At 38.5% G+C, this 14,120-nt stretch overlaps 1 protein-coding gene across 1 annotated transcript in view; it reads right to left on the minus strand.

The window, feature by feature from the left end:
• Window positions 1-5,692: 5,692 nt before the first annotated feature.
• The window catches only part of LOC139737937 (cilia- and flagella-associated protein 61-like), a 29,044-nt gene continuing 20,616 nt past the window's right edge, over window positions 5,693-14,120 (minus strand). The window contains exons 21-26 of the mRNA XM_071648605.1: window positions 13,405-13,534; window positions 11,042-11,282; window positions 9,954-10,052; window positions 8,880-9,074; window positions 8,212-8,271; window positions 5,693-6,018 (exon numbers count right to left, since the gene is read on the minus strand). Coding sequence (XP_071504706.1) covers window positions 5,878-6,018; window positions 8,212-8,271; window positions 8,880-9,074; window positions 9,954-10,052; window positions 11,042-11,282; window positions 13,405-13,534 — 866 coding nt within the window. The 3' untranslated portion in view covers window positions 5,693-5,877. The remainder of the gene's footprint in view (window positions 6,019-8,211; window positions 8,272-8,879; window positions 9,075-9,953; window positions 10,053-11,041; window positions 11,283-13,404; window positions 13,535-14,120) is intronic.

Here is a 14,120-nt window from a genome sequence, read left to right on the forward strand (position 1 = left end):
GCCATCATGAATCAAGACCTTTTCTATGTCTTGTTTTGTACAAGTCTTTTGCACTTTTTTAATGTGAACACCTTCTTTTGAATGAGCTCTTTTGGCCTGAAATTTTTTGTAAGACTTTTGATTAAAAAAAGAATCAGCAAATTTTTTCACTGCTTTTTACTGGTCACTCATATCTTCAGTTCATATTTTGTGCAGAGTTATAAGAGGTGTGGTGAAATCTGAAGTGAGGGGTTGGATCCGTTCATGTAAGCAAGCACTGTGTTGTGTGTAATCCCACCAATGAATATTTACCGCACCATGATGTAAAAGAAAAATATTGTTTAAAACGCGCCGTATTAAGTCACACGAGGCTGCACAATGCCACCTCTCTGGCATCAGTGTATACTTGCATCAAAATTTACTGTGTTTGCCTTCTGCGTATTAAAGTGTCAGTCGCACAAACCTGCGTCCTCCATTGTTCCTTGTATTCGCATCAAAGCAACTCTGTAGGAAGGCTTGTGGTGTATGACAGTCATTTGTCTTATATTCTCGTGGGCCACGTAAGAGTTCTTTGCTGTTGTTTTCAGTAGGAATAAAGGTAATTGCCTTTAGGGTTTTGTGTGAGAAAACAGAAAATGTGTAAAAGACTCCCCCTTGTGCCATAGTGAAATCCTTTCCAACACTCATGAATGCCACTAATACGAGACCATGTTTGAGTTCATGCAAAATTTGTGTAGTTCTTTTTTTTTTAATGACTGAATCAATATTTTAGGGTTTTGCACATTGCTGTATTTATTGGTTGTAAATAGTGCTTATATTTCCTCCTCTGTATTCTAATGCACAAGATTTCATTTCCAATGAAATATTTTGTCATGAAGAAATTTTTTCCACTTCATTTCAGAATGAACTTTGTGTAAATGCAAACATTGGGACAATGGATGTTTGTTTTTCAATTTTTGTATTTTTCTTTTCTTTTCATGCTACATTTCTTGGTCTATTCTAATATATGCGTTGCAAAATGAGTCATGTGTGATATTTTGTAGGAGTCAAAAAAAAGGTGAATAGGATTTCTTTATGAATTAGATTTCTTGGAAGATACGTAGAACAGTATTTGATGCACAAACTTGCCCTTGTCTGCTAGGTTCTGAGACAAGCAAAAATAGACTTTTATTTTAGATTAGTTGACACATGACCAAGACTGAAATTAATGTAGTGTTTGGAATTGTTGCTAATTTTGTGAAGAGAACTTTTCTGTCAGTTGATATACACCCATCTATGCATTGGAAATATTCCAAAATACCTTTATGAATTGAGAGCTCACTTCAATTTGCCGAGTCTTTGTAAATACAAGTTTTTCAGCGTTGACATGTTTTCATCTCATGCATATGAGTAGACTTATATTTGGGAACAAACGTAGCTGAATCGATCATTTCTTGTCATTATTCTGCACGGCTTCGGCTTGCATGCAGAGTTTTGGAATTTTGTTCCCAACTCAAGCAGATGTAATGAGAGGAAGGGAGGAATTTTATTTAGCATCAGAGTCTCAAATATGCAGATATAGAATTAGTAATTTGACGACACACAACAACAAAGTTATTTTGTACAGAAAGTCTTTCATGCTTTAAAGCAAAGAGAAAACAATCAAGGACTTTTGATAAAGCAGAAAGCAAAGTGTGAGCAGATTCTAGTTGGGGCATTTTTTTTGTTGATCAACTATGGAACAGTTTACTTGTCAAAAGTACTATTTAGTAGAGGCGCTGTGTGTGTGAGTGTGTGTGTTTGTGAGTGTGTGTGTGTTTGAGTAACATGTTGCCCCATTGATAGCTGCATGCTAAATATGTTTCTTTTGACATTAGGACATTTTCTAGAAGTCTTCATTTACAAATGTTCTAAAGTGAAGTGTGTTCAATTATGTTTTTCTTTCTTTTTAGTAAATGGCATAGCTTTTGAATTTTTCCATTGCTGCAAGTTGATTTGACTTGGTTTTTCAATGCATCGATGTATTTATGTATTAGTACATAACTTGTATATGAATGTATGTATGTATGTATGTTACATAGTCACCAAGACTTATTTATTATCTATCTTGAATAGTACATGCAAACTATTTTAGCAAGGTTAGAATTAGATGGTTCTAGATTGTAAACAAGAATCATCTGTAGTGATCATGGCACAAAATTTCCCTTTGTTGTATCATGACACAAATCAATTTATATGTGCAGTAATTATTCTGTCGTAATTGAACTGTAGACACTGCAAAATAGTAGAGTGACTTTGGAGAGAGAAGAGAATTACAAAGAGGTAAGGTTTATGAACAGAATTTTTAGAAGACTATATTTGCAATATGAGTTATTAGAATGTGCATCACGTTCATTGTGTATATGCGAAGAACAAAAAAAAAACATTTTGTGTGTACAAACAAAACAACAAAAATGTGTGGTTGTGGTTGGTTATTAAATTCCACCTTGAATAAGAGACTATCTTGTAACATCCTCTTTTCATTATTCTTGTATATGTCACTTGTATGCATGAGAAGTGGTTTCAAATGTAGTTTTATGTCAAGAGAGAATATAAAACTCAAGGGGGCATTCCTATCTAATCACCAAGGTAAGACACTTACAAAGCACTCCCATTACAACGAACACACTTAATATAATCTAATTTCATTACAGTGCACTCCCATTATAACAAACATGGTTATAACGAAATTCCGATTACAACGAAGTAAAAATTTGGGCCGCAAAGTTATCCACTTTATGTATTTTTATTGGTTATTTGTTCGGTTATAGCAAAATTTTGATTTAACGAAAGAAAAGTGCCGGTCCCGAAGACTTCGTTATAATGGTAGTCCACTGTACAAGAAAGTAAAAATTCAAGTCCCAAAATTATGATCTATATATCTATACTTTATATGTTGGACTATAACAAAATTTCTATATAAAAAAAGAAAACAACCAGTCCCGAGTATTTCGTTTGGAAGGGAGTCGCCTGTATAAACCACAGGAAACAAAATGACCACTGGAATTTGTCCGTCAATGTGACATGCATTGGCAATTGAAAAACCGCTGTCACTAACATGCAAATTTGACGTCAATTTCTTAGTATTTGTCAGTCCCACAGGGGCATTAAAATGCTTCTACAATGTATGTTGTCAAAAGGCATCCACTTTTTTTCAGAATTCCACTCAAAAGCTTATACAATATCATGTTGTTGCACATCTTTCCATCAAGAGAAGAGACCATCCATCCATTTTTAGTGATTAAAGAACAAAACTTTCCTTTTTTTTATGTACACAACAGATTAGGATTCATTTATGCCCGAGTCATGTGACTGGGCCACGTGATCATGATAGCTGTAACAAGATACCCACGGGATGCCACAAAACATGACTCATTTCCAAAGAGCCAAAATTCGTCTTCATTCTTTTTTTTTTTCAACTCTGACCTGCTGTTTGCTTACATACTATGTACTTTGATTTTATAACCTCACTCCAGAATTACCCAGTCTTTTTAGAATAAATTCTGTGAAATTGCAAAGATTTGGTTCCCTCAAATACAGGCATCTCTTGTTCTAACCATGTTCACTGTAGCGGGAGCACCATGTATGAAAGACTAAAAGACAATATCCTGTAAGATCTGTATCCATCACTAAGCCTTCTAGTGGCTCTGTTATCGTCAATGTTGGTGTGTGTGTGTTTGTGGTGAATGTGTTTATTGTGGGTGTGGGGTTATTTGTTTCAAGTATTGGAAATATTATTTGGCATCTATGTGAAATAGAAGTTGCACAAATAACATCATACCCAATCCATAATGTTTGTTTTTTTCTTTTTTGGGGGGGACAAGGCGGCGAGAATGTTACACAAGATTTATTAACTGGTAAGTGCTTGTAATTTCTGCACAAATTTGTCCTAAACTGCTTTACTATAAAAAAATAAAAATTCTTAATGACGCGTCGAGACTCCTGAAGAAGGTGGATGGAAGCCACCGAAAATTTGAGTTGCACAATAAACTCTATATTGGCGAAATATTGCATTACCGGTTTATTCTTCGTTAAATTGGAGCCAATACGTGAATTCGCAACATGTTTGGACATATATATATATATATATATATATATATATATGTATGTATGTATGTATGTATGTATGTATGTATGTATTTATGTATGTATGTATGTATGTATGTATTTTTAAATTTGTTCATGAATACCTGCCAAATACCAGTTAAACACAATTATGTTTCAATGCATGTAATTATTGAAGATAGATGTTTTATTCTCATTTTTTCATAGATAGACATTCATGAAATGATTTTTTACAACACGTTTTATGTACAAACCTAACTGCAAAAACTAGAATTCACACATGTTGACATACTTAGTGAGAACATTTTTCATTGAAAGCTCCAGTACAATAAAGCAGCAGAAAGAGAAAACTTAAAGGGATTGTATAGTTTTCGTTGAGACCTAATTTCAGGTTTTTAACATTTTTTTGGTGAGATAATGAGAAACCTCTTATGAAATATGAAAGAGCATGTAATTCCACAAGGAATTCAACGTTTATTTGATGAAAATTGGTTTTGAAATGGCTGAGATATCCTAAACAGAGCGATTCTAATGAAGTGTGGGACCCACCTTTCATTACGATCGCTTTGTTTTACCTTGTTTTTGGATGTTTCAGTCATTCCAAACCCGATTTTCATCAAATAAACTTCGAATTCCTTTTAAAATGGTATGCTCTGTACTATTTTATAAGTGTTTTCTTGGTAACTCGCTAAAAAGTTAAAAGCCCAATTCTCATCTCCACCAATACTCAACCATCCCTTTAAAGATTAGAAATCAATGTGTCATGCCTGTACTCTGTAATGCTACATCATGTTGTCTTTATCACACCAATGAGTAGTGATCTATGTAATTAACCAATATTTGTTCAAAAAGAGTGGTTGAAAGTAATTTGCCATGCAGTACTTAACCGAGAATGCAAAGAAAAAAAGTGAGGCACAACTGCGAGCATATAGTTTGTATTGTAGTTTAAGTCCTCAAAATATATCTTCAGAAAGACCTATACAGCTTATTCTCACTTCCTTTTAGCATCTGCTCTCTTTTAGGTTTGAGCAAATGTTTTATAGTACTTTGGAAGTACTTTAGACACAATACAAGATATCCAAAACAAATTTATGTACATATATGGCAGGAATTTAATCAAGGTGTTGTGAGAAACATGTCATTCATATTTTGTTTCAATCGAATAAATATGACATGTACTTTGCATTAATTGCTCTCTTCCTTCAATTTTTATCCACACAAATGTGGTTTCCAATGTAAATACATGTAGCCTCTATAGTTAAGAGAATGTTATCATCGTGTGATAAGAAAATATAATATGCGTTTGACATTCTACCACAATGTGTCTTGCAATGATATATTTCTGCATTTACATTCATTTGATATTTCTTGCAAGCCTATTCAAAGGCCATTCATGACATCGTTTGACCACCACATGCATGGTCTTTTCTTAGGCACATAGAGAGACAATTGTGACAATCTCAGGCTGTGTAATAATTTTACATTCCACATTTAGAAGTAATAGTGTTACTAGCAAAGCAGTATCCATCACAATGTTTAGCTTTGACTGCGAAGAAGCCAAACATTTCATCCTTTCAAAAGAAGAAATCAAATTGATGGTGCTTCTACCCTAGTTCATATTTATCCTCATTGTTAATGTTACTCTTTAAAGTGCAATAACAAACCATACTTCAGGTTATACACAACACCATCTACATAATTGTATCTTATCTCCACTCAACACAGTCTCTTTCGGTGCATTGCTTTACACCCGACAGTTTCTTTGGTGCATTTCACCTTACACCCAACACAGCCTCGTTGAAGAGTGATCGATCCTCACACCATGCCAGGCTTAGCATACATGGGTAGGTGGTAGTAGTTGTAGCTGAGGAAGCTCAGGAGGCGTGTCTCCACATTCCTCTTGTTGCCCTGCCGATCAAACTCCTCGGCCAGGAACTTGCGGTCATGGGCCTCAAGCTGTTTGGAAGGGGAAGGGGGAGGGGGAGGGGGTAGAGAGAGAGGATAATAAGTCATGGGTCAGTAGAAAACAGTTCTGATCTATTCTGTGAGAGGTCTAGTGTACTCATCTATTTCACATCATCATTATCATCATCATCATCATCATCCCAATCAACATCACCACCATCATCAACATCATAACACCACCTCCAACATCATTATCATCATCATCACAATCATCATCATCATCATCATCATCATCATCCCAACCTCAACCACCACCACCATCAATATCATCACACTAACTCCACCAACATCGTCAACATCATCATCATTATTATCATCCTAACCACCACCACCCCCACCATCAGCAGTACACCAACTCCAACATCATTTTCACCATCATCATCCCAACCACCACCGCCATCATCAATACCATCACACCACCTCCACCATCATTATCTTCATCATCATCATTTCTATCATCACCATCATCATCCCAACCGCCACCACCACCACCATTATAACTCCACTTCCATTATCATCATCTGCATCATCATCCCAACCCCACCAACATCAATATCATTACATCTAACTTCACCACCATTATCATCATCATCATCATCATCATCATCATCATCATCATTCCAACCACAACTATCACCATCATAATCATCATCATCACCATCATTCCAACTACCACCACCACCATCATCACACCAACTCCACTATCATATTATCATTATCACCATCATCCCAACCACCACCATCACCATCATCACACCAACTCCAGCACTGTGATCATCCATGCCATTATCATCGTCATCATCATCATCATCATCACGAAAGCCTCTATCACCATCATCATTATCATCATCAATCATCATCAGACTACTGCTCCACATTCCGTGATCATCTGACTGCCGCAAAACATTATCCCTCATGCTCCTATTGAGCAAGAATTTTCTGGTCACATGGAGCTGGCGCTACTCTGCACAATACTCACAAATCAATATTCAACCGCAGACAGGATCTGAAGAGAATACCACTGAAACAGACGCCACATGTCTAGCACTTCAAAACTATGGTTTACAAAAGCAGCATTCTTCAAAAGTCTATTCCATACAAGCACTCCTTTCACACAGCACACTCTTATCCTCTGGGTTCGCGTTGGCGCTGGCGCGTCTTCGACACTATTTCTGTCCATTGCACTCTGTTCTCATTCGTGCCTTATCAATAAGCAGCCACTAATCCTTCCTTTTTGCCCGGGGTATCAAATATGCGAGATAAAATCAGAGACCTTCCAACAAGGAGACCAATGGAATGCGATGGGCATCTTTGGGCAGTGATTTGGGGCAATTCCATTTCTTTAAATCCAAGTTGGTTTTTTTTTCAAGGGGATAATGTTGGTGGTTTTTTTTTTTAATGGGGGGGGGGGTTCAAAATTTATAGGCTGGATTCTAATCAGTATTACAGCCAGCAATGTTCATACGTTGACTTTACTACACATTGGCTCTATTTCAAATAATAGAGAACTGACATTTCCAAGAAAACTAACAATTTGGAAACCTCATCACCTGGTTTGGATTTTGTTTTCTGCCGATTCATGTAATCTATCTCCCTTATCAGTGTATGCCTTTCAATGTGCTTTAATTATAATCAAAGACATATTTTAATGAAGAGTCATTGGCATTATGCAGCAATGTAAACTGGCAATGGGATTACTGCAAAGCACATAATCACTCTACTCAAGCGCACAATGTACTGAGTGGATTATATCCATTTCCTGATCCTGCGAAGTATCACATCCTCATGTTCAGCAGCGGCAATATGGCAAAAACAAAATATTTCCATAACAAGGACGGGCATTATGTTCAGAACATACACAAAAAAAAAGCCTCCAAAAGACCTCGACTGCTATCTCTTAAATCTAAGTCTCTGGCTAAACATATTGCAGCCACAGCTCTCTTGTTTTTGTCTTTTTCTATCCTTCTCATCTGACAAGAGTATATTTGATGCCTTTGAGGTAGGTAAACCTGATGTGGGTCCAGGATGTAATAGAACATACTGGTGCAAGGGCCCCCAAATCTCTTGAAAATATCCTTCAGTCCATGTTTGGTTGATAAACTTCAAGAGAAATTTCGATCATCAAATGTACTTGTGATCGCAGGCACATGCCTATCCAATATACAGTACACGGGCAACACTCACCAGGAGGTCCTGTGCAATCAGCTCTCTGACCTTCTCCTCCAACGAAGCCACATTTTCCGCCTGCAAAACATGGGGATCAGAGGTCAATTTAATCCATCTTTTTCATCAAAAGCTACAATGTACCTACTTGTTAAGACTTAACTCCGTGGCATGCATGCATTTATGAAACACCAGTTGAATTATGTAGTATGATATACCAACTGACTTCAGTAATAACCACTCATTTTTTTTTTTATATCCAGGGCATATATTACAAATGTATATCCATTGAGCCCAATGATTACCATTCAAGATGAATTGTATCAAATTACACACTGAAGATTTTGACACACTCTTTATAAAGAATGTAATTTCCCTCTAGTAAAAAATGAAGTCTGTAGTAGGGGGAAAAATCATGGTACTGACAAAGTAATGTCATAAACCCTGAAATCTCCACTAAGTGATACAGTAGACAGGACTAATTCACTTTGTGAAACCCATTAAATTTACCCCACTCAACTCTACACTTTCATTTACACCACAATACAAATTCCTATGTTTGGTTCCCACCAGTGTTTGTGGGTAACAACTCCACTGTAATGTACATTTTTATTTTGTAACCACACCACTGGTTGGTACTCATCCAAACACTGCGGTGCCCCCCAGGAGGTACCTCCCAGCCGACTCACCGGTCTCTGCACCAGGAGCTCCCTGACCTCCTGCCTGAAGTCGGTGAAGCGGTCGTGGAATACCGCCAGGCTCCAGGTCTCGCGGAAGTAGGTGTAGAGGTCCTTGATGAGGCCCTCGTTGTAGCGGGACACCATGTTGTTGAGGAACCGCTCATGGAGGTTGTATAGGCACAGGAGGTTGCTGTCATCAATGGGCTGGGGAGATGGAAAGAAAAGCATGTTGTGTGACAAGGCTCTTGCACAGTCAGTTTTCTCATGATCCACAAAAGCCCACAATTGGCATCGTCACCATTAATGCCAGCAATAACACTAATTTTAAAGTCACTGAGTGATAGCACGACATATCTTTGGTTTTAGTCTTTGTATTTTCACAATGTGTATCAGATGAAACTGATTCACTTAATAAACTTTACAAGGAGCATCACAGCAACACTGGCACAAATTCAATCAAACAACTAAAGATCTGACGTTTCGAAGGATCATGCTGCGCTGAACCGTATATACTGTAAAACCAGAAATGTTCAAATGCGTGAAACTTTTGCAAATTTCGCAAGGAGCAAAGATTTGTGTAAGTAAAATGCACACAAAAGTTCTCATCTATCTAATGTATTGAATGCCAGTGGCAATTTGCTGGTCTCTGGTTTTGCAGCAATCTTCTAAATGAGAGGCAGTAGCTTCTGTGTCAACTTAGACCAGAATCAAGCCATGTGATTTAGTCTACACTTCAAACACGAATGGGCATCGCAAAATTCCCAAGGACCAACGACAGATTCATCATAATAAATCACACATCCCACATGATATATGTGGGTCTTCTGATCAATCAAACCCAACAAAATCTCATAGAGTACTGAAGTTTCAATCCATTTCTGTTCCACAAGTTCCCTCAAAAAATAACATCTAGCCTGAAATTCATTTTTATTTTGTCCCTTGAAAAAAAAAATAGTGGTGAAGCACTTTTCTTCCAAAACACTTTGAAAACACTTGGCACAGGCTCTATTTCTGTCCTTCCCCACCGATAACCCCCCAACTCCCACAACCTCTGATCTGCACTCCTTGAGAATTGAAACATACCTCTCTTGCCAGGCAGGTCACTGTCTGGATGTTGTTGTACTGGTTAAGATGAAGCCTGAAGTAGTTTCCTTTCCCATCAGTCGTACTTATCTCACGACCCTGACAAGAAATCATGAGAACACAAAGTTATAATTACATTCATTTTTGGAGACAGATGGCCTGATTTGTCCTAGCATTGTATACAGACTTTCCACATGGCAATTACCTTGAAGCAGCTGAAAACAAAAAACTTATGAAGAACATACATTCACCAGCCATTTCACTGTCATAATATCACTTCACACAAGAAACAAGACTCCTGACACCTTGCCCACACCAATAAACAATACAGGACGACAGTGAAGTGGAATAAAGTAAACAAATGACGCTTGTTACTGCCATGCTTCAAGAACAAGGAGTGTTTGTAATGGGTTACCACCTTTGAATGATAAAAGTTGCCATAAGAAAGCTATATGACCATGTTTGAAAAGACTTCTTCGGGAAAGATGGCATGAAAACATGAAAATATTTTGCAGATGAGACTGAAGTATTTGAAACATGTTGCTTTTGTTGATCACGATCCAGCAATTAAATCAAACTCTAAAACTTTAAGTCAATATTGTTTGCTGTACTCTTTATGTCACAATACTTTGCATAAGAAAGTATTAGTACTTATAACTCCCATATCAATTTGTACAGTAATGGACACACACACAAAAAATAAAATCAGCTGTTCACAGTAACTTTTGTCACATTTGACGCCAAGAATTAGAGCTTCATCACTTGTGAAACTTTACCAACATAATTTTCAAGAAGCTCAGCATATTCAGCTTGCTTTTTTTACTTCATGATGTCACAATGGAGAGCTATGTAAGAGCTGTAAAAACATTCTAATCGAAATCATTACACTCTCATTGCATTGTCTGTCAGTGTTTCCAATGCAGTAAATCTATTCATTAGTAATATGAATGCTATTCATACTTGATGGCACTTTTAATCTTTTTGATAGCATTGCCATTCACAAGATGTCCATGATCTGTTGGTTTGGAAAAAAAAAAAGGGGGGAAGAAACGAATTCTTTGATCTTCCTGCTTTCTGCTTTAACTCACATAGTCAGCCTGGGCCATCTGAACCTCAAGGGGCGTGTCCAGGCCAGGCTTGCCGTAGTGCAGGTAGTGTAGGTCTCCAGGAAGCACCCCGCCCTGTACCTTGGCCCCTGTGTACAGGGGAATGAGGCTGTGGGGCTCTGGTGGGGGCGCCAGGTCGTTCTCCACGGTGGGGTCAAAGAGGCGCAGCATGGTGGCAGCGACGGAGCGCCCCACCTCCTTGGAGTTGAAGTTGGAGTGGGTCCTGGCAATGGAAGGCAATCAAGATTCTTCAATCAACTGATGTTATCTTATTTCTGCTATGAAAGCATAATTACAATTTTAATATGTAAATGTTAGCATGGCACAATCTACCACTGTCAATGATGATGACTTGAATGATCCCAACTAAACAGTTACAAATATTTACCTCCCCCAAGGAAGGAGGAGGTTAAGTGATCATCGGCGTTGGTTTGTCTGTTTGCAAAATAACTCAAAAAGTTGTGGATGGATTTGAATGAAATTTGCAGGAAAAGGTGAAAGTGACACAAGGAATGGAAGACTTAATTTTGGTAGTGATCCAGGACTTTTTAATGGATATTTTATGGATTTTCTTTCTTTTTTTGCAGATAGGGTCAATGAACTTGGGAGTTCACACTGTGCGTATTTAAGGTTTGCATTCGCGCTCTAAAGTGCGTGCTCTGCTCGGGCGAGGTGGAATGACGTAAACAAAAGGCTTCTTTATTGGGAAAGTGGGCAATTTTCAGCATGCGTGTAAGTAATGGGAGGAAATGAGCTGCTTGGCAGAGATCTGCACTCTACGAGTGCTTTTTCTAGTTACCATGTTGATTGCCTTGCTGAAATTGCAGAATGATATCATGGCTTCCTATGCTAAATACTGATTGGTTACAGTGGTTGTATTGGACCTACGTTTCCCTACTTATCACTACATGCCGTCAATCCCTCGTTTGAGGTGAGACCCCACTTTAACGAAGCTGATGGGGTGCTATACCCCCCTAACGATTCTTCGTTTGAGAGTTAGGAGTCGAAGTATTTGTCCATTGCAAATTAACTTTCTGCTCAGGCGTGACAAACCTGGAGGCCAAGCCAGGGTTTAATGACTACAGCAGCTGTCGTATTACGTAAGAGCATGATAAGGATATCTGCCTGTGGCAGATCATTCAAAGTGAACTCAATTTTCTCTATCCTTTCTAAAGTTTTCAGTTTTATATTCTATTGAGAAATTCTATGGTCATCCATTTTACATTTCGAACGAAAAAAATTGACCTGTAAATAACGAAAATACAGGAATAAGAAGGAGAGCATTGCCAGTTTGCCGGTGCTTACAATGTTTAATGCACACGTACACACACGTACACACACACGCACCATGGAGCTACATAACCCATGCCAAAACCAAAGCAATCTCCCCCCCCCCCCCGTGGCGCTGTGGCGATGACTGATGCTTAGATTAGGCCAGGGTCAAGAAACAGGTGTTTTATATCTTTGGTTTTTAAAGGGCTTTTTACACTTGTAAATTTTTGCTTAGCCCCGGACCAACGGTGGGGCTAAGGGGGGGCCTTAGCCCCACCGTTGGTACGGGACTATCCTTAGCCCACTTTCTGTTTACACTCGTTTTTGCCAAAGTGGGCTAGCCCCACCGATAGTACGGTACTATCTGGCCCTGCAAAATAGCAGGGGTTAGCACCGCAATTGCGGTGCTAGCACCGCAATTGCGGTGCCAAGCAAGTGAGTGTAAACAGAACGAAAAAATAATCCTGGGCTAAGCGACGGAGACGAAGTGCGACCCTCACTGACCAATCAGAAACGAGGTTATCAAGTGCTGCCGGTGCGTGCGTGTACGCATACAGTACACAGCGTAATTATGAATATTCATGTGGTTTGGAAAGTCCGGGGCTAAGAAATATGAGTGTAAAAAGGTTAGTTTTCTCCTTAGCCCCGGACAAGAGATAGTACGGGACTAATTGGCGAGTGTAAAAAGCTGAAAAAATTGGTACGGGACTAACGATAGTCCTGGGTCAGTGAAAGTCCGGGGTTAAGAAACACAAGTGTAAAAAGCCCTAAAGTCATTGATTGCCAAGATATACACTGGCATTATTTACGGGGGTGTAGCCTCTTCAAACGAGAGATTTGCGTCATGATAATTTCCAAGCCGATACATTGTAAGTGCGTATGCACCAATTGGAAGTAGTTCACAATCACGCCAGTTATTATACAGGATATGGGGGGTATCGACTCAGGATGAATGTAAACTTGTGTACAAATATATTGATTTACATAGATCCACACACTCTGGGTATAACAGTGCTTACAGGTGCCTATTTCCTCTCAAGAGAAAATTAGAATTGAAGGAAAGGAATATTTACCACTGGTCAGCATGGTACTTCCTCTGGAATTTGGTGACCGGTCCAGCTGCCCTGATGGACAGGTCATTGGTGTGAAACATGGAATCGATGACCAGCTGGCCGTCATACACCAGGCAGCTGTCATTGATGGCTGCACAAATTAAAAAGTAGAACCACCAGAAAGAATGTTAACAGGGAAGACTGTCAGTAAAAAATGTAACGTAAACCTACCAAAAAAAAAAAACAGAGTCTGTATACAATAACAGAACACAAACTTGATCTTGTTCCCCAAATGTGATATTTCTGTAACAGGGAAATGAAACATACTCGAGCACTTGAGTTTTACAGTGTATTTGCATTCACATTATGAATTACTGCACAAAATACTGCGATATTTCACTGTATATGTGGATGCCCCTACTGAGTAAGAGTTATTGGGTGTGTTCAAGTGCTCTAATGTGAACCCAAGCGAACTGAACCAAAGCGAACTATACTGAACTGTGCCAGATTTGGAGTGTTCGAGCGCTCTGTTGAGAAAGTGTACCTCACGAGTTATTTTTAGAGGGGGTCATGCATTTTGTAGCCAAAGGGTCATTCACCTGGTGGACTTGAACTACTTACAGATGTCCCAAACAAAGAGAATGAACTCTGCATTATGATGTGTGTGCATATTACACACATTCTTCACATGCGAACTTTTGGTATGCTTTTGGTACCCTTTTGGAGCACATCAGGAA

This window comes from Diadema antillarum, unplaced genomic scaffold (assembly GCF_040938485.1).
Source record: "Diadema antillarum isolate AM-2024a unplaced genomic scaffold, OU_Dant_1.0 scf00000029, whole genome shotgun sequence".
NCBI classification, from domain to species: Eukaryota; Metazoa; Echinodermata; class Echinoidea; order Diadematoida; family Diadematidae; genus Diadema; species Diadema antillarum.